This window comes from Rhodamnia argentea, chromosome 1 (genome assembly GCF_020921035.1).
Source record: "Rhodamnia argentea isolate NSW1041297 chromosome 1, ASM2092103v1, whole genome shotgun sequence".
Taxonomy (NCBI): Eukaryota; Viridiplantae; Streptophyta; class Magnoliopsida; order Myrtales; family Myrtaceae; genus Rhodamnia; species Rhodamnia argentea.
Window position 1 is genome coordinate 25,405,104 of NC_063150.1, and position 18,845 is coordinate 25,423,948.

Below are 18,845 nucleotides of genomic sequence, written 5' to 3' on the forward strand. Positions count from 1 at the left end.
TCCGAATGGACATTTGAGGCGAGACTAGCCAATCTAATCTTGTTGTTGAATTTTAGAAGCGGGTTCTGCTTGGTCGGTCGTAATTCAGCGGGAAGAACATGTCTTGCTTGTGTTTTGATTACTGATATTCGTATTGGAAACTCGCTTTCTGTTAAGACATATATTTGTCAGGGAACTGCGGATGCTGTTTAAGATCTTAGCACGTGGTACTGTCCCTGTCAACCTTTCCCATACCAGAGAAAAGAACAGTTCACTAGGTTATGACTGTACTAGTTTCTGAGAGCCTAGAAAACACATCCATATCATAGAAAGTTGCCATAATCCCTCTCTGCGTTTTTTCAATTCAATTCACACAACGATCTAGCGTAAAGTGGCCCTTCTTCCTTGTTTACAGAAACCATTTTCTAAAGAGCAAGAGCTTCAAATTTCGGAGTCTAGAGATGGAGAACCATCAGGTGATCGTGAATATTGGGGATGATGAAATCTGGAAGCAAAGAAAAGCCAAATTGAAGGCGCTGAAGTCGGCCTTCCAACCACTACGAAAAGGAAGAGCCAAACGTGGTGTGAATTATCCAGCGCTGCGCGCTGCCGCGAAAAAAGGCGACGTGGACAAATTCATCCAAGCCCTAGAGAAGTATTCTGCCCAAGAGAGGGTCCCTTTGTCCAACATTATGGACATACGGGGCCCTACTGGGGACTCGTTGCTCCACATCGCGGCGGGCATCGAGAACCCCGACATCATCCAAGCCCTCCTCATGGTCATCCGTCTCAAGTGGCTCGCCAAGGTGAACTGCCGAGGGGACACCGCGCTCCATTTCGCGGTGAGAGCTGGCAGGATCCGCACAGCCCAGCTCCTCCTCGACCGCCCCAGGAAAATGGACAAGGCGAACGATGCTGGGAACAAGGCATTGCATGAGGCTGTGAAGAACCGAAACTGCGAGTTGACTGATCTGCTCCTGAGTCGAGGCTTAAAATGCGTGTATCAGAAGAACAAGGAGAACAAGTGCCCGCTGTACTTGGCATTGGAGATGGGGAACTTGACGATTTTCAGGCGTTTGATGGCAGCGGTGGATGGGAATCAAGTCCATGGCATGTCGCCGGTTCACGGAGCCGTGATGCTCCGAGAGTTAGGTCAGTAAACTCTACTACTTATGGCTCTCACTTCGGTAAATTAGTTCATTAGACCATCCATAACAGCCGTTGAAACTGCAAGTCGTTTTCTGTTTCCACATTTCCTTGTCATCCTGTCAGTCCCATGATGTTTTTCTTCTTCTCTGCTTATGTGTGTTCCTTTTCTCTTCCCGTTTTCTCTTGTCGTGTATATACTTTTACGATGCACTCTGTGTGGGAAGCGGAAAGGTGTGAGTTATTAGATTAGGAAGAGATAAGATGTGATGCCGAAATTGAGATTGCATTAATTTTTGGAGTTAATAAACCATTGCCTGGCTTAGTCTTATTGAGAATCTACTCGTTCTGAAGTTTAGAGCAGAATAATCAATGAACATAAATGACCTTAGAAATCTGGCACAGGAGAAGATGAAAATGGTTATTTTCCTTGATCTCGTGTGCACATTCTTGATTCTTACCGTACGTATAGCCATGTTAGGTTCTCTTTTTGTCTAAGGACCTTTTGTGAAACGGAAGATATTCATGTCATGGCTGCTCTGATTACTCCAATGTGGTAAAAGTATTTGTTGGAAATGAATGTCTCTGAGCTTTGAAGCTTTCTCTGATGTCTGTACTGTAATTATCCCCCAAAAGTTTAGGTGTCGATTGTGTATTCGATGTATCATTAACAAAGACATAATAGTTAATAGTCAGAGGGTAAAGTTACCGGACCCTTCAAACTGATTCGTCGTCTGCTTTCTAATGGCGCAGAACTGCTAAACGAGATACGGTGGAACAAGAGAGAGCTGTTCAATGTAAGAGCTGCCGGACGTTGTACTCCCCTCCATCTAGCAGCATACGACAATTATGTTGATGGAGTCGCCTTCTTGGTCCGGCAGTTCACTTCAAGCGCCTTCAAGCATGACATAGAGGGCTATCTTCCGATCCACATTGCATGTAGAATGGGTCATCTTGAAATAGTCAGGTTGCTGCTTCGAGTTCAACATTTGCAAGATCCGGAAGAGATGCTTACTCTATACAATTACCAAAACATACTTCACGTTGCAGCAGAGCACGGAAGGGCCTCGGTAGTGAAGTACATACTCAGCGATCCCAAGCTTGAGAAGCTTATAAATGAGAAAGACAAGGAAGGAAATACCCCCCTACATGTGGCCGCATTACACTGGCAACCCGAGGTTCTGCTTTCTCTAACCCGGGATAAGAGAGTCGATCTTAAGCTGGTAAACCACAAAAACTCAACGGCTCTCGACATTGTAGACGAGAGAGCATTCGGTCCTCCACTTCACCAGGTAGTGATCTCTACAATATGGATTAACAACTTATCTTCACTCGATCTTCATGGATAATAACGGTCTTTTTTTCCTACTACTCTTAACCAGAACTTAGCACGGACAATCTTACTCTCTGCTGGAGCACCCAAAAGCAAAGACACAGCAATTTACCTGCGAGAAGACGCAAAAGGACTGAGGTTTCATAGGACTTTGGATTTGGATAGACTAAAAGACACGGCTGGGACCCGTATGGTCGTGGCAACACTCATTGCCGCTATGACATTTGCCGCTAGCTTTTCTACTCCCGGAGGATATAATGGCACTAAACCACATGAGGGAATGGCTACGCTGTTGAACAAGCCCATGTATGGCGTCTTTGTGATGTGCAACACCGTCGCCATGTACAGCTCAACAATTGCAGTTGTGATCCTCCTCTGGACGCAGATCAACGATGTGCATGGGGTCCGTCATGCCCTTAGGGGTGCGAGGCTACCGCTGTTTATAGCTCTTGCCGCAATGTCCATGGCCTTCACGGCAGGGGTCTACGTGACTGTCAGCAAACGGACTTGGCTCGCTGTTCTCACCTTGATCGTCGGGATCACTGCCCTCATCATTATCTCGGGTATTTATATTGCCTTGTTCGTGCCGCTTGCGTACAACTCTCGTTTTGTCCAGTTCTTCGCCGACTACATCATCAAAGCTGGTATGTCAATTTCAACCAGGGTAAGCGAAAGGAGGGACCTTTCGCCGCCGCGGGAGATCTTCCCCTGTCGTGGGACAGAATTCTAAAATGAAGCTTTTATTACATAATAAATAAGAGTGTAGCAATCTTGCTGCATGAGAAAATATATAATTCACCTTGAAGACACGGTTTCGTATCATTTTGATGTAAAAATAGTTGGAGAATGTTGAACTTTGACTATTGGGCTTTGTCTTTTCTATTCTTAGAAAAAAAAATAAACTTCCTTCAAATCATAATTGTGGCAACTTGTGGTTTGTTCGTCAAGTCTTGACCTCGATATAGAGAGAATACCCTTGTGAGATTAGGTGAATTGTAGCATATAATGGATTGGTTAGCTCCTCTCTCTTTCTCTCTCTCTCTCTCTCTCTCTCTCTCTCTCAACAATGAATTTTCTATTAAGTATTCATACTAAATCAATGTTGACATTGTTACCCTTTGTTGGCCAATGAAATTAGGAAAAATTATCAAAAAAATCATAAATATATTACAATTATGCAAATTGAATCTCAAATCTTTTGATTTTTTTTTTGGTCAATTCAGTTATAAACCTTTTGCATTTGTGCCAATTCAGTCCATCCGGCCAACTTTCTTTAAAATTACTCGACTATGTTAGCTTCCAAGTTAGGCAAAGTCAATTCTGGAGTGCAACTGAACCAACAAACCTCGAACCTCATTTGCTAACTGGCAGATGACTCTTCCTAGTTCTTGGATTTGGATTGATTGTACGTCCTATTTTAGCAAATACTAGATTTTTACTTCATGGATGATGTAAAAGTCAGTAAGGTGATGTAATGATTTTTTTCATTAGAGGCATTTTTTTTGGTCAAATAACAATGCTTAAAACTCTCAATTAGGAGTGGTTTGAAAGTACATAGTATTGGCTTCAGAACAAAGTATATCTAAAAGGCATAGAGGGGGAAAAGACACCCAATTAGAGGGCAAAGTTTCGTTGCGATGGGCTATCTTCAGATTATGGAATAGAGACCAACGGGCTTTGGCTTCAGTGACAAGAGCAACCATCTCCTAGCTAACTTGATCTGCGGCTCCGCGTACCTCCTTCACCAGGTCAAAACAATCTGTTTCTAGTTCTAATTGCAGTTCTGCTTTTCCTTCAATATACTTTAGGGCTTCGACGATGACAACTGCTTCTGCTTGCAACGCTGAGGCTACCCTCACCGACTGAGCAAAACCATCTATCAAGAGACCGTGACTGTCTCCGACATATGCAAGCAATGGCTCCTTCCCCTGTTTCTAGAACAAAAGACCCAGGGCCCCGGGGGTTGGGGGTGGGGGAGGGGTTGGGTTTCCAACGATCGGGTAATTCCTTTCGCTGCTGCGCTATCACCATCTATTTGTTTCCCCATCTTCTGAGATTTTGATTTTTCTCCATAGCTGACTCGACCACGTGACGTCCTAGAAATTCGTTGACCGTAAAATGCCGAAATTCAATAAAAGTATGAAAATTGAATTTCAATCTGTACAAAATTTGAGATCGTAAGGATGTATGTGACGATTAGTTGGACGATTCCCAAAATGTCGATTGGTTTAGATTAGGTTTCGAAAAGCTTAGTCTTCACGACTTAAGATTTTTAATCTTCGTGCCTAAGCCTAATCTTGATCGAGCCTAGCCTGTGAAAAGACCAAAATACCCTCCTTTTAGTCCCGATTTATCCAAAGATTGTTTTAACCCTCATTCATACACAAGAAGACAAAAAAAAAAATTTTTGAATCCAATGTGGGCCCATCCCCCCAACTACCAATCACCTCAAGTCAAATTATTCAACTCTCTCTCAACTCAAGTCGAATTATTCAACTCTCTCTCTCTCTCCTGCCTCTCCTCCCTCCCTGTTCCTCATGCAACCCCCCCCCAACCGTGCACCTCTTCTCCTTCCTCCGGTTGTTTGGTTGACCGCCACCACCAAACGCCTTCGCCTTATAGCTAGCCGCCGTCTAACACCACCATCGCTCCGTCGCCGTAGCACCTCCACCTGTCCCTTGTCCGACGAACTCGAGGAACCCCCGCCCTGTTTTCGCTTTTGCTTCGGGTTCTCGTCAATTAGGCACCTCCGTCTCTTCCAGCCACCACCTCGCCACCCCTTCGACCCTTAGCTACCGCCACGATTGTCGCGAGCCGTCGTGGAAGCCGCGGAGCAACCTAACAAAGCCGACGCCCTGTTCCGCCTCCGCTCTGCCTCGATTTCTGTGTGCCGTATGACGCCCGGGAAATTCGGATTTTGTAATTTGCCCGAATTTAATATAAATGAAGAAAATTGAATTTTAGTCGGTACAAATTTTGGATCGTAAGGAATTAAGTGACGAGTTTGGACGATTCCCAAAATGTCGTTCGATTTCGATTGGGTATCGAAATCTCGGTCGCCGCAACTTAGGATTTTTAATCCTCGCGCCTAGCCTTTTTCCGGATCGAGCCTAGCCCGTGAAAATCCAAATTTCATTCACAATTAGTTGAGCCAAAAATCCAACCGGTCCCAATTTATTGAATTACCCTTTTGCCCTTAAATTATTTGCTAGAGACAAAAATTCAAATGTGACTTGATGGGTGGGGCCCACAAGTCAATTCCCCCACCCACCAATCACATCTTGGTCAGCCCTCACCTGCCCACTCTCTCTCCTCCCACTTCTCTCTCTCTCTCTCTCTCTCTCTCTCTCTCTCTCTCTCTCCTCTGTTTTGCGCGAGACCACCCCCCACCCGCACGGTTCCTCCTTCCTCTGGCCTTCTTTGCACGACCTCGGCCCCGAGCGACACCACCACTGCCTCATCACCTTGCTGCCACCTCGTCGCCACCTCCCCAATCGCCGTTCGCCGCCGTCGGACTCCAAACAACCCCGGCGTCCAGAGTGCCCTATTTCAGCCTCGGTGGGCGTTTGGAGCCGCACAACCGCCTCACGCCGCTTCCCGACCACCACGCCCACCGTGTCAACTTCCCCTTGACCTCTCACGGCTCCATGAAGTTGCCGGGAACCGGCCACCGCCCGTAGAGCCCAATTTGAGCCCGGGCCGACCTCCCTGTTTTGAACCCGGTATCTCCTATTTCGGCGCCGATTCTGTCCAGCCGTGGTTCAGCCGCCTCCGGCCATTCGCCGCAGCCTCCGGCGTCACCTCCAGCCACCCCGAAAACCCCCAAACCTTGGCCAAGCTTTTCCCCAACCTTGGACCACCCGAACCACCCCAAAACAGCCCCGTTTTCCCCTGTTTTCCTCTACCGACCACCGTTCCAATCACTGTTCACGCCGCCTAGCCATTGTTCCGGCCACCGGCGACCGCTAGCCGCTACCTCGAGTCTCGTGCCACCGTCCCGGAGTGTCGCCAAGTCTTCGGGCCAACTTTAATCGAATTGGAAGGCCGGAGCTTAAGTGGATCGGGCCGCGAGTCGTCATCATCACCGGGCCGGGCCGAGTTTGTGTCACCGACGATCGAGTTGAGAGTGCCCGAGCTAGTTAAATTTGTGAGTTAGTCCCTAACTTTTGGTTAGGATGCTAATTGCGTTCGGTATAGATTAGTTTAATTAGATTATTAGGTGTTTAGGTAGCTTGATTATGGCCGGTTTAGGTTAGAAACTTGGTTTAGGTTCAATGGCTCTAATTGATTAAGTTAGTCTAACTAGTTAGGATTCTATGCCTAATTAGATGAGATTGATTGATTTGATTGATTGAATTGATTGATCGCGAACGAGCGATAGGTCGGAGACGAGTGCGCAATTGGAATTGAAATTGGGATTAATAATCGATCGATCGCAATTGATTAATTGAATTATTGAATTGTTCGCTGTGAGTGCCAGTTTGGTTGTTGATTGTCATGGGGGTCCGATTAGAGGTTAATCGCTCCAAATTGCTTGGTGTGTCGGTCGATTTAATTGCGCATTCATGTAACCACGTATGAGACATGCAATCTTCGAGATTAAACCCGGAAGCTAGCGGGCAGTCCCCTGGAAACGGCCGGGAGAGCCTAAGTTGGGGATAGCATACTTGCTTTGGATTCGAGCTCGTCTCCGCTTCCTTCTTGGTATCAGAGCCATTACCGTCGAAAACCTGATTAAGATTATGATTCTGAGTTAGAGCTTGCTGGAAGGAGAGAAGAAGCCCGCAACCTCATGGCATCACCTTCGGAAATTACACCTATTCAACTTCAATCTCCCGTATCTCTTTCTCCTCCGCTTGAACTCGGAAAATCTACCGCTTCTCGTATGGACTACCTCTATGAAGTTTCCTACCTCAACGAAGACAGTAAGATTTTCGAAACTCAACTCCCTCTCATGAACCCCTACTCTGCCTTTTCCGGACCATCCTCTTTTTCTCCCATCCGTTCCATAAAACATCTCATCAAACATACCCCTCGTACGGTTAAGGAGTATGTTCGGTCTTCCAAGTTTGATCAGCACCATATACTCTCTACCCAACAAGAGCAGTTTGTCACCCTTTAGATCCCCCCCGAGTTCCCTCTCTAGTGGACCCAGCGGGGATATACTCATCTTCATTTTGGGGCTATTCGTCTTGCTCTTTCCTTTCACGATCGAAAAGGGTTACCGGTGGTTGCTCGAGTTGCTCTTCTTGACACTCGATTCCTTGACTATCAACATGCCCGCATCGGAACCATTCAGACTACCTTAAACGCCGGCACTGTTTTTGTTACCATTTTCCCAAATTTTAATATGGCCCTTCTTGATCCAAATTTACTCTCTACCCTTAAAGTTCAGCTACAAATCACAGGAGCACCTCAAGCTCCTGGTGCTATAGCTACTACTCTCCACTACCAGATGATCTACGTAGTTGAGAACCATGCCATAGACCTTAATCTTCCCACCTCGGAAGATGCTTTACTTATCTCTGTTAATCATGATCAAACTTCATGCACGTATGTTCCTCGTCAAATTCCTAGAGACCAGCTAGTCAAACTCCTTCCCGACGGTTGGGTCACTAATTACGAGAAACCGCATGAAAATACCGAGCCAGTTCAATCTTTTGAACCCCAGGTTGCCAAAAAGAAAGATGGTACTGTCACCATTAAATTTGCAAAGGAAAAGGAAGACTCTACTTCCATTTTTCCTTCACTCCCTACCATCTTGTGTTTCACTCCATGTACTACTGATCTAGTCGGTGGCGAAGATCCAGATCCTAAGAAGTTCGTTCACTCATTTGATACGGAAGGACGGCCGATTCAATACTTCAAGGATCCTGATGGCCATTGCTTTTGGGACATTGATTGTTCCTGTTTTTTCCCCGCGAAACGAGAAGATGATGATGATACTTCCTCTTCCAAGAGGAAAAAGAAGAAGAAAAAAGACTCCCTCTACCAGAGATATCTTGATGGAGATCCTACTGTCGGACCATTAGGTGAAGATAATGGAAGGTGGCAGTTCATGGTGAGCTATGGCACCCCTAAACCTCCTCGGATCACTGCTCCACCCCCTTCCTGTTCGGAAAAACAGCCTTCACCTCCTTCACCTCCATCCTGAAGCCAATTTGTTACCTCACCCTTCTATAAACCATTACAAAAATGGGTAAAGAAACATTCTTATCCCATTGATTTTCCCCAGCCATCTTCTCATGTTCCCAAACCAGAACCACCTCCAGTTCTCCCTGCTATACGTATGTTTCAGTTTGAAGAATTTCCTCCTCTCCGACCCCCAACCACTGAATCCAGCGGTGTTAAATTTCCTCCTGCTGAGAAATTCTCGGATCCATCACAAAGATATTATCATGCTCCCAAGATCACAGCCTCCAATGATGTGGATGCTCAAGGGCGACGAAGAGGACCGACTCCTTCTGAAACTGTCTTGAAGCGGCAAACGGAAAATTCTGCGGCTCGTAACGTGGTCCTTGGAAGGATAAACACTCGGCTCGAACGAGTCGATAATACAACTTCTGTGTCCAAGAAGATGTTAGAAGATTTCCAGAGGAGGCTTTATCTACTAGAAACCAAGCAGATTCCCACCGGTCATTATCCGGAAGACCAGGCTCACGAGATTGAAAAGCTTAGAAGGCAAATCCGGATCCTTCAAGATCAACAACCTCTTTTGTCTGAGTCTCTTCTATTCCCCTCTGCTACTCCGATTCTGCGACCAACATCTCATGCTCCTTCCTCTTCCTCATTTGCGGATCTTCTAAATTCTTCCAAACCTCTAGCCACACAAACAAGTCCTTTGGTTCTCCGAGAACGTCTCAAACAACTTGAGCGAGACAAAATAGCCAGAGCCAAGGAAACAATCTCATCATCACCACCACTCCCTTCCTCACCCAAAGAACCTCCTTCATCCTACATGGTATCAAATCCTTTGGAAAATTTCCTTAGAACACAAGCCCGACTTCCAAGTATTTACGCCATAAAATCCCATGATTCCATAGAAACATCTGATGAAGAACTCTCTGATTCTTCGGATAACGAGAAATCTCGATCGGTACGGTCGGAAGAGTCCAAACCGGATTTCATTATGATGGCCGATCCCCCACCCGCATCTCCTGAACCGGATGTTGAAATGGAATCCGAACCAGAAATCACACATTCTCCCGAACATCGTACTCATCCATCCGTCTCTTCTTCATCCAAGTCATATTTCACTCTAGACGATATCCCTTATCATAAGTGGTACGATCGTCTTCAAGAATTCCATACCTGGCTAATGACTAGGCACCTCACTGAACCCAGCACTTATGAAATTCTCCTCCAGTTCACCGGTCGTTTTATTGGATCTCTTAAACACCGGTGGAAAGCAGCTCCAGAACGTGATCGGATCATGTTTCTTACCATGACCTTAGATGAGGCAATCCGGCTCATTCATCTATTCTTTATTGGCCAACCAGGTGATGCTGTTGAACTCAAAAGAAAAGAATTCTTCGAACGAAAGTGTTGTTCGATGGCCGGGAAAGACCTTGATCGTCATTTCAAAGCGATGGTCAAGCTCTTCTATTTTCTTGGAGGAGACCCAAACCTCAAACCTGTCCTTTTAGCCTCTATTCCTAAAGAAATCAACCAAGCTGTAGAAAGACTTACGCAATCCAGACGAAAGTCTTTACCGGATACTACCCTTGGCGAACTTCAACAAGCAATCCATATCGCACTCGACGATTTGTGCCTCAAAAAGGAACTTTTCAGGAATTATCTCCGTGAAAATCGGGTACTTGACAAAGCCTGTGTCAAACCCGATTGGAAGATCAAATGCTCAAAGGATTGCAATGATCCATCCTGTTCGGGTCACAAAAAGAGGAAACACTTCAAGAAATTTCCTTGGAAAGAAGAAGCACGAGAGGCAAATGGAAGTTCCTGCGGAAAAAGTAGCACCGTCCTTTTAAGAAGAGGACCAAATCGGACAGATGTTATGTACGTAACAAAAAGGGACATTTTGCTAAAGATTGCCCTTTAGCCAAGCGACAAGGGAGCCATATGATCCAGAAAGTGGCTCAAACCGCTGGAGTCTACCTCGGCGATGAAGATCTTGAATCGGTTCTGTCCATTGAAGATGAACCTTCTCCTGAAACTATTTGTGCTATTCGCACATATTCCTCTAATTTCGATGATGATCCATTTCTCCCAGAAAATGATATCTTCCACTTCCATTCACTTTCAAACTCTTTCTACATCCAAAAATCCATATTCCATCCATATATTCCCATCCGGATATTTCCTTCTAAATACTCCAAGCCAATCCAAGTTATTGCCCTCATAGATACTGGCGCCTCTGCATCTCTCATGGATACAAAAGTCCTCCCAAAAGAATATTGGAAACCTTATACAAGGCATTTCACTGCAGCTTACGGAGAAACTTTTGCGACCAAGTTCCGTAGTAAGCCGGTAACACTCCAAATCTTCCCTCAATGCTCCATCACAACAAAACTTCTCGGTTGTGATTCCCCCGACAAAGACCTCATCATTGGTTGGGATATCCTTACTCAACTCTCTCGGATTAGAATAGTTCCAACTGGTTTGCAGTTCAAAAATCAGATCCGAGAGTTTGTGGATATACAAAGACTTTTTGTAATCCAGCCTGAAGTCCTTGATCCGATTCTACAAAGTCTTTTGTCATGCTGCTCTGACTCCCATTCACAGTTTTCCCAGAATTGTCCCCATCCTTTATGGAAAAATCCAGAGTTCTTTGTAAAACTCCCTTTAAAAAGAATGGAGATGTCAATCCCACCAAAGCCAGTCATTCTGGTATGAAACCGGAACATCTTATTCTTGCTCAGAAGGAATGTGTTGAATTACTTGCTCAAGGCCCGATTGAACCTTCTGATTCTCAATGGGCATGTGAAGCTTTTTATGTGAACAAGCGAGGCGAGCAAAATCGAGGCAAACTTCGGTTGGTAATTAATTACCAGCCATTGAACCAATTCCTCCAGGATGATAAATTTCCATTACCCCATAAAAATTCCCTTTTTCTTAGCCTTACTCAAGCAAAGATTTATTCTAAGTTTGATCTCAAGGCGGGATTTTGGCAATTAGGAATCCATCCTGATGATCGTCCAAAAGCTGGATTACGCATCCCAAATCAGCATTTCCAGTGGACGGTTGTTCCTTTTGGCCTCAAAACGGCCCCTTCCCTTTTCCAGAAAGCTATGTGCCGAATCTTTCAACCCATCCTTGCAAATGCCCGGATTTACATTGATGACATCCTCCTTTATAGTCCTGACGAGGAATCTTATTGTAAACTCCGGAGACAGTTTGTTGAAATAATCCAAAAGCATGGCATCATGCTTTCTCAAAAGAAGATGATCATTGCCCGGAAAGACATAGAGTTCCTTGGTATGCATCTGAAAGATGGAACCTATTGTCCCGGCCCTCATATTGCTGAAGAATTGCAGAAATTCCCACATAAGGATTTCACCGTCAAGCAAGTCCAGTCATTTCTTGGGATAGTTAACTATCTCCGAGATTTTGTTCCAAAGATTTCCGGGGTACTTCACCCATTGCAGCAGATATTGAAGAAAAATGCTCCTCCTTGGGGTCCAAAACAAACAAAAGCTGTTGCTTATCTCAAGGAAATCCTCCAGCATCTTCCTCCACTGCAGATTCCTTCTCTTGGCAAATGAATACCGCAGACGGATGCAAGTGATAAGTATTGGGCTGCCATTCTCCTTGAAGAAATCAATGGTAAGCGTCACATCCGTGCTTACAAAAGTGGTAGATTTACCCAGGCAGAAATCCATTATCATTCCACCTTCAAAGAAATTTTGGCGATCAAATATGGCATCAAAAAATTCGAATTTCATCTCATTGGTCATCATTTTGTGATCGAAATGAACATGTCCTCCTTTCCTCAAATGCTAAAGTTCAAACAAAAGCAAATTCCTCATCCTTAAGCGCTCGGATGGGCGGAATGATTTTCAAAATATTCTTTTGAAGCCAAACACATTTTGGGAACCAAAAATATTCTTGCGGACTTTTTGTCTAGACCAAAACAGCCGGTTTCCTCCATCAACATGTTTGTACAAAGACAACCCCTTCTTGGCACCTAGCATGTACAAAACATGAGAGAAGCTCAATGGAATACTTATAAATATCCTCCGGACCTCCCAGAGCTCATCCGAACCGGTCAATTTCCCCTCGATATTGAGTCACTCTTTTGGTGTTATCACACCAAAATCTTTCGAGACTATGGTGGTCTAATGCTTAAACCCAGAGGTTTTCATCACACTTACCCTTTCATTCATCCCCCTCTCCGGTCACCTGATGAAGATTTTCCTGAAGACTTGAAATGGATGTTTTGGTACATGTTCAACAAATACACGGTTGCTATTGAATTTCCCATTGAAAAGATGTTTAAAGTTTTATCCCGAGCACTCGGAGGAGATTATTCCAACCAGAAATACATGATTGACATGCTTCTATAGTTTAACCCTCTTAGTTATTGGCGAGAAATCTTTAAAATCCAAAACCGTGTTGGAAGACCAGAACCGGAAAGACACACACTTATACTCTTCTATAGGCCATGGACCTTTGTGAGCCCTACTGGAAACATACGAATTGAACCGGACATTGTTGGTACTAGCTCGTATAAGCCCGACCCGAGTATGGAAGTTGCTCGAATATATCGGACCTTGCCCGGGAATCTCAACCGTAATCCTCGTGCATACAGAGAAATTCAGAGAATCCTATGTCAAGAAAACCGCTTTATCCCTCCGGAAGTTTGGCCCATAGGCACCGCTCGCACCGTCTCGTGGGATCGTCTCGGTCCTTATTCAACAGAAATAGTTGAAGATGCCCTAGAGATTTTTCATCGGAACCAAGCCCAATCATCCATGGATACGGATCTAGATCCGCCACAGCACTATACACATAGAGGCCCATTTTCTCAAGACCCATATGCACTCTCCCGGGACCCAAGTTCGAGCTCGCGATCACAGCAAATTTCCAGCAGAAACGCGCCCCCGGCAAATGTTCCCCCAAATTATTTTCTGCCCCTACATCGCCCGAGATCCGATGACCCTACCACGTTAGAAGATATCCGATTTGCGACACCACGTGATCCATCAACTTCTACGGTTTCGCTTGAAGACATCTTGACCGTTGAAGAAGAAGAACGGCTTGCTCGTGCCTACAGCTGACAGAAAGACGGACACGGCTCGGACAGCTCACCTGACAACACGGAAGAACCTATTCGCAGAAATTAAGCATGTGTTGTCATTTGTCATCTTGTAAAAACGTGTGTTTGAATAATCGGCCGTAGCTCTTATAGCTCTTAGGACTGCGCTAAAAAACCGAGTACGCAAAAACGTGTTTCGCATTGTTCATCACCGTAGCAGATCTGTTCACTCTTGTTCATCACTGTAGCAGTAGGTAAGAATTATCGGGTTAGTTAATCCGGCCGACTTCGTTTTTATGCTGGCCTTTCGTCTATAAAAAGCCGGGCTTGTTATGTAATTCGGGGACGGGAGATCCTCTTTTGTGAAATATCGGTTTGTCATGAATCCTTAAAGCTCTCTACTTCTTCTCTCCTAAAGCAGAGTCTGCGTACTCCGGAATCCTCTTGTTAATCTGGTTACACGGTTTGGTTCAGTATGCTCCTCACTTGCCATGTTGATGCATCTTCCCCGCACTTGCACTTTTACACCGACCAACCAGAGGTCATAAAACTCACCTGGAATCCCCTTCCTTGATGCATCTGTTATGGAACCTGTGAGTCAGAAATTTCTGGGATCATGAGGGTTGAGCTTCGAGATTGAATCCAGAAGCTAACGGGCGGTCCCACGAAAACGGCCGGGAGAGCCTAAGTTGGGGATAGCATACTTGCTTTGGATTCAATCTCGAAGCTCACGAAAACGACCTTGGGTCAAATATTTGAACTTGCGAGTATGAACATTCGACCTAAATCCAAGAAATGAACTGGCTGGTTGTCGAAGTGCCTGAGTGGTCATATAATGGGATAATTCAGACGATTATTGTCTTCTGGTCGATCGGTCCTGGCAATCATTATCTTCAGTTCTTTGGATGTGCGTCGATCCTTTGTCTTACGTCGTACGTTTTCTGGTCGTGGTTTGTGATAGGTTGAAGCCTTTTTAGGATTCCTGTTAGCTCCGTGCCGTGTCGACAATTATTGTCTTATGGTTGGTCGAGCGGAGTCACATGGACTATCAGACGCCGTCGTCGAAAGTAAGGGACAATGCATGGTCCCGCTAGGAGAGCACCAACCGACTAGTGTGTTGGACCTACGGGTTGGATCTGATAATAAATGGATTACGTGTAGTGTCATGTGCATGCAAGTGCTGTGATGCTTTGCAGTGGATTGAATTGCTTTGATTGGTTGATTGTTAAGTCAAGTGCGCATTGCATTATGTGTGGCCTGGAGGGTAAGCTTGCATGTGATTGAAATATCAGCTTTGTATTGTTGGGTTTGTCTATTAGAGTGTACGAGCGAATCAACGTCCTAACAGGGCTTAGGCGTTGACTCACCGAGATTAATTTCTCACCCCGTCGTGGTTAACAATTTTTCAGCGTGTGACGGAAGCCGTGGGCGTTGAACTTGGAAGATTGTGGTAGGATTTTTGGGAGTAGATGAGGGATTAATCTTACCCGACCTTGTGTCTTTTTGAGGTCCTAGTGAACCGCCCCGAAGAATGGAGTTGTATATTTATGGTAGCTCGGTAGGGTTAAATTTCATATACTCCGGCTGTTGAACGAAGTTGTTTGTGAATTGATTGTGTTAATTTTCCTACTTTACTATCCCGTTGTTTTAATTGTGCGGGAGAATTGCATGTTCCGCATGTGCCGTAGTTTCGTAGGTCTATAGCTTACCCGGGACGCTATCATTCATGACCTAAGGCGAGTAAGGTAGGGATGTCGCGAGCTCGAGAGTCGGGGCATGATATGCCGCTACCCTAACGCCCTCCACCTAAATCCGCCACTTGCCGACCACCTCCGGCGACCGCCCTCGACCCCTTGCCGTCCCCGAAGCCGTCGGTAGCCGGGGTCGCTTGTGGAGCTCGGAACCAACCTCAATCAAGCCTCCCCTGTTTTGACCCGTATCCCCTATTCGGTCTTGGAGTCACTGCACCACTACCCTCCGCCGTTCGTCGCCATCGTCGTCATCACCTTGAGCCACCCTAGAGACCCCCCAACCTTAGCCAACCCCTCCCTCAACCCTTCGATACTCGAGACCTCCCCATTCAACCCCGATAACACCTGCCCTTGCTTGCCTTGTTTTTCCCCTGTTCGCCCATTGTTTCGCCGCCGGCCATCACTATTTTGGCCATCGAAGATCACCAATTGCTACCCTCGAGCCCGCACCGCTATTCCGGAGTGTTGTCGCCTCCCACGGACTATCCTTGATCAAGCTTGGAGCCGAAGATCGAGTTTGACCACGAGTTCCAAGGAGTTACCGAGTCGAGCCGAGTTTGTCGTCGCTACTATTGACACGTGATTTTTAGTCGGTTTTTCTTTTGAAATTTTTTTAAAAAAATCCATAAAAAGTCATAAAATTAAAAAAAAAATCAACTTTGGGAACCTTGGCTTAGCATGAGGAACCAATTTTAAGCAAAAAATATTTTTTCTTATTTTTCAGATTTTTCTGATATTTTTCAGAAAATAGAAAAATTCCCAAAAAAATCAAGAAAAATAGCATTCGAGGTCACAAAAATACAGAAAAATAGTAAGTATTTTTTTTTAATTCCCTTTTCATTTTGACCTCTTAAAATTTGAAAATTTCAATTTGGATTTGTGTATTCTTTTACAAACGTACCCTCTGAATTGAGCATATAAAAACACCATTTGAGTCATTTTATTTTCTTTCTTCACTTTTGAGGATTGTGACATGATTCTCTAGTATCCCATTTCCTATCGTAGTCCAATTTTGCATGGAATTGTTCAATTTCCACCCTAGGGACCTCATTGCATGAAAATTTTCACATTTTGGTTCCTAGGTTGCCAAATGTGAAATTAAATTTTCTTAAGAGACACCCATGGAACCCCAAGACCCCTATCCTATAGTTTTCGACCTTCCAAATCCAATGATGGGTCTAATGAGCATCAATTCCTTCATTAAGGACTTTAATTTTGCGAGATTGCATCTCGGATCCTACCCAATATGTGGGGTTTTCACTCAATTTCAAGGGAATTTTTCACAAAGATCACTTTTTTAGAGGTAATCCATGTTGGGAAGCTATTTTTGACGTCAATTTTTTGAAAAAAAAAAAAAGCTAATTGCTGCCTCAATTTGGCACTTTTTCTAGTGAACTGGGTTTGCCGGGTTGGGTAGGTCCGACCCAGCACTATTCATCATCTTCCCCAACGCTTCACAGGCGCAAGATAGTAGGAAGCGGTCAGTTTTTAATGGGTTTTTGGCAAAGAAAAACTTGTAGAAGGTCCAGCAGTTGGAGAAGTCAGTAGAGGGGGCGAACAAAAGCAGAAAGAAGAGAGAGGGGGTTGGGGGAGGGGGGGAGGAGGGGAGTTAGAAGAAAGAAAAAGAGGGGAAGCTCTCTGCAAACCACTTCAGTTGGCTTCATCTCAGCCCCTCAGACACCTTGAACTCCTTCACCACCGTCGGCGCTTCTGAAAAAGTGTGAGTTCTCCATCAATCCCGAGTTCGATCCTTAGCAACTCAAATCGATTCCTTCGTAGCTCAGTTTTGATCCGGAGCTCATTCTGATTCTCCATATGTCGTTGCTTTTTCATTGTTATTGCATGTTTGTCCCGAGTCGAACCCCCGATTTTTTCGGCCTGCGATGAGTTCCATAGCTCGCTGTACACATTATCGAGCTTCGCGATTGAGCAGGTAAGTGTTCTCATGCTTCGTGCATACTGATCGATGGAATATTGACTATGTTCTGTAAAAAATGTATGTTGTTTGACGATCGCTGGACATGCGTGTTCGGTCGAAGCTCTGTTAGGTAAGGTTAGAACTAGTTCTGGCTTTAAATCTTAGATATGTAGATTTGGAATTGATAAGGACTAGATTCGCGGAGGAATCGCCGGGTTTCGTTGGCATTTCACGCCTTTTTTTCGAGTTTGTCGGAAGTTGCAGGTTTGACCAGATGATGGTGGTCGACTTAGGTTTGTTCGAGCTTGTTTTTGGACTAAAGTTGGGGTATGTTGATATAGGTTAGCTAAGGAATCGAATGAGGGAAAAATCGCGAAGCCTTTTGGCCTTTTGGACGTCGGAATGAGGTCTTCGGCGAGGCGCCGGCGAGAATTGCCGGTTCTCTCCGACGCCGGTCGTCTTCCCCAACGAGGAGGTTGACTGGTCAACAACGTTTGACCAGTCAACACTAACATGGAAGCCATGTGGCCGCCACGTCGGTGGGACGTTGTAACAGAAAATAAAAAAGATTCGACGACCCGCAGCGAGCCAAGTTTCGTGATCTTGGTGTTTTTTAAAAAAAATAAAATGATTTTTTCAAAATATTTCGATTTTTTGAAAATAAATTTCAAATTTGTGATCGCGCGGCCCAAGTTTGGCCGCATGTCATTATTCCGATTGTTGGATCGGATTTTGAAAAATATGGATAATAAAGAAAAATCATTTTTCAGAAAATAAAAAAATTTAGATTGAACGGTTGAGGGTTAAACACGCCTTTCAATCCGAGCCGTTGATCACGGTATGTAGATCAAACTGTCACAGTCGGTCGTGCCATTTGATGCGAACCGTCGATCTTGGTAATCAAATCGAACGGTGAAGATTAAACTTCCTTTTGATTTGGGCTGTCGATTTTAGCGAGAGGATCTGAGGGCCGTGGATTAGCCACATCGCCTGTTGAGAAGCGTCAAATTAAATTTAGGCGGGAATTTTGAAAATTGAATGAAAAATCTAAAATTTTTGAAAATTCGAATGAAAATTTTCAAAGCGGCGTTGTGTTGGCCGAGGCCGATTTGGATCCACGCGAGTCGAGCCGGCCACTTCCGAGTTGTGGGCTGGGTCACCCGACTGGGCCGGGAATTTTTTATAAAAAATAAAATCTGAAAATAATTTTAAAAATAAAAAAGTGGAAAATCATAGAAAATAAAAAAAATAGGAAAATTTTGCAAAAAATTCCTAGAAAATTCTAAAAATTCTCAAAAATTGAGGAATGGCCACAGTCAACTGGTCAATCCTATTTTTGAAATTTCTCCTTTCGATATTTCTGAAATGACGATTTTACCCCTCAAGGGTATATTATCCCAAAAAAATTCATGAAAATTTCAAAAAATTCCAAAAATGCCGAAAAATAGGAGAAGGGTCAGTTCAGGTGGGCAATCATATCTTCGATCCTTTTCACTCCGGATC

At 44.7% G+C, this 18,845-nt stretch overlaps 2 protein-coding genes across 3 annotated transcripts in view; one reads left to right on the forward strand and one right to left on the reverse strand.

Moving 5' to 3' along the window:
• The window catches only part of LOC115728661 (disease resistance protein RUN1-like), a 1,102,447-nt gene that overhangs the window by 244,351 nt on the left and 839,251 nt on the right, over positions 1-18,845 (reverse strand). The window lies entirely within an intron of this gene.
• On the forward strand, positions 432-3,188 carry LOC115726580 (protein ACCELERATED CELL DEATH 6-like). The gene is made up of 3 exons (XM_030656502.2): positions 432-1,131; positions 1,879-2,417; positions 2,508-3,188. The coding sequence occupies exons 1-3, from the start codon at positions 441-443 to the stop codon at positions 3,186-3,188; spliced, it is 1,911 nt and encodes a 636-aa protein (XP_030512362.2). The 5' UTR covers positions 432-440.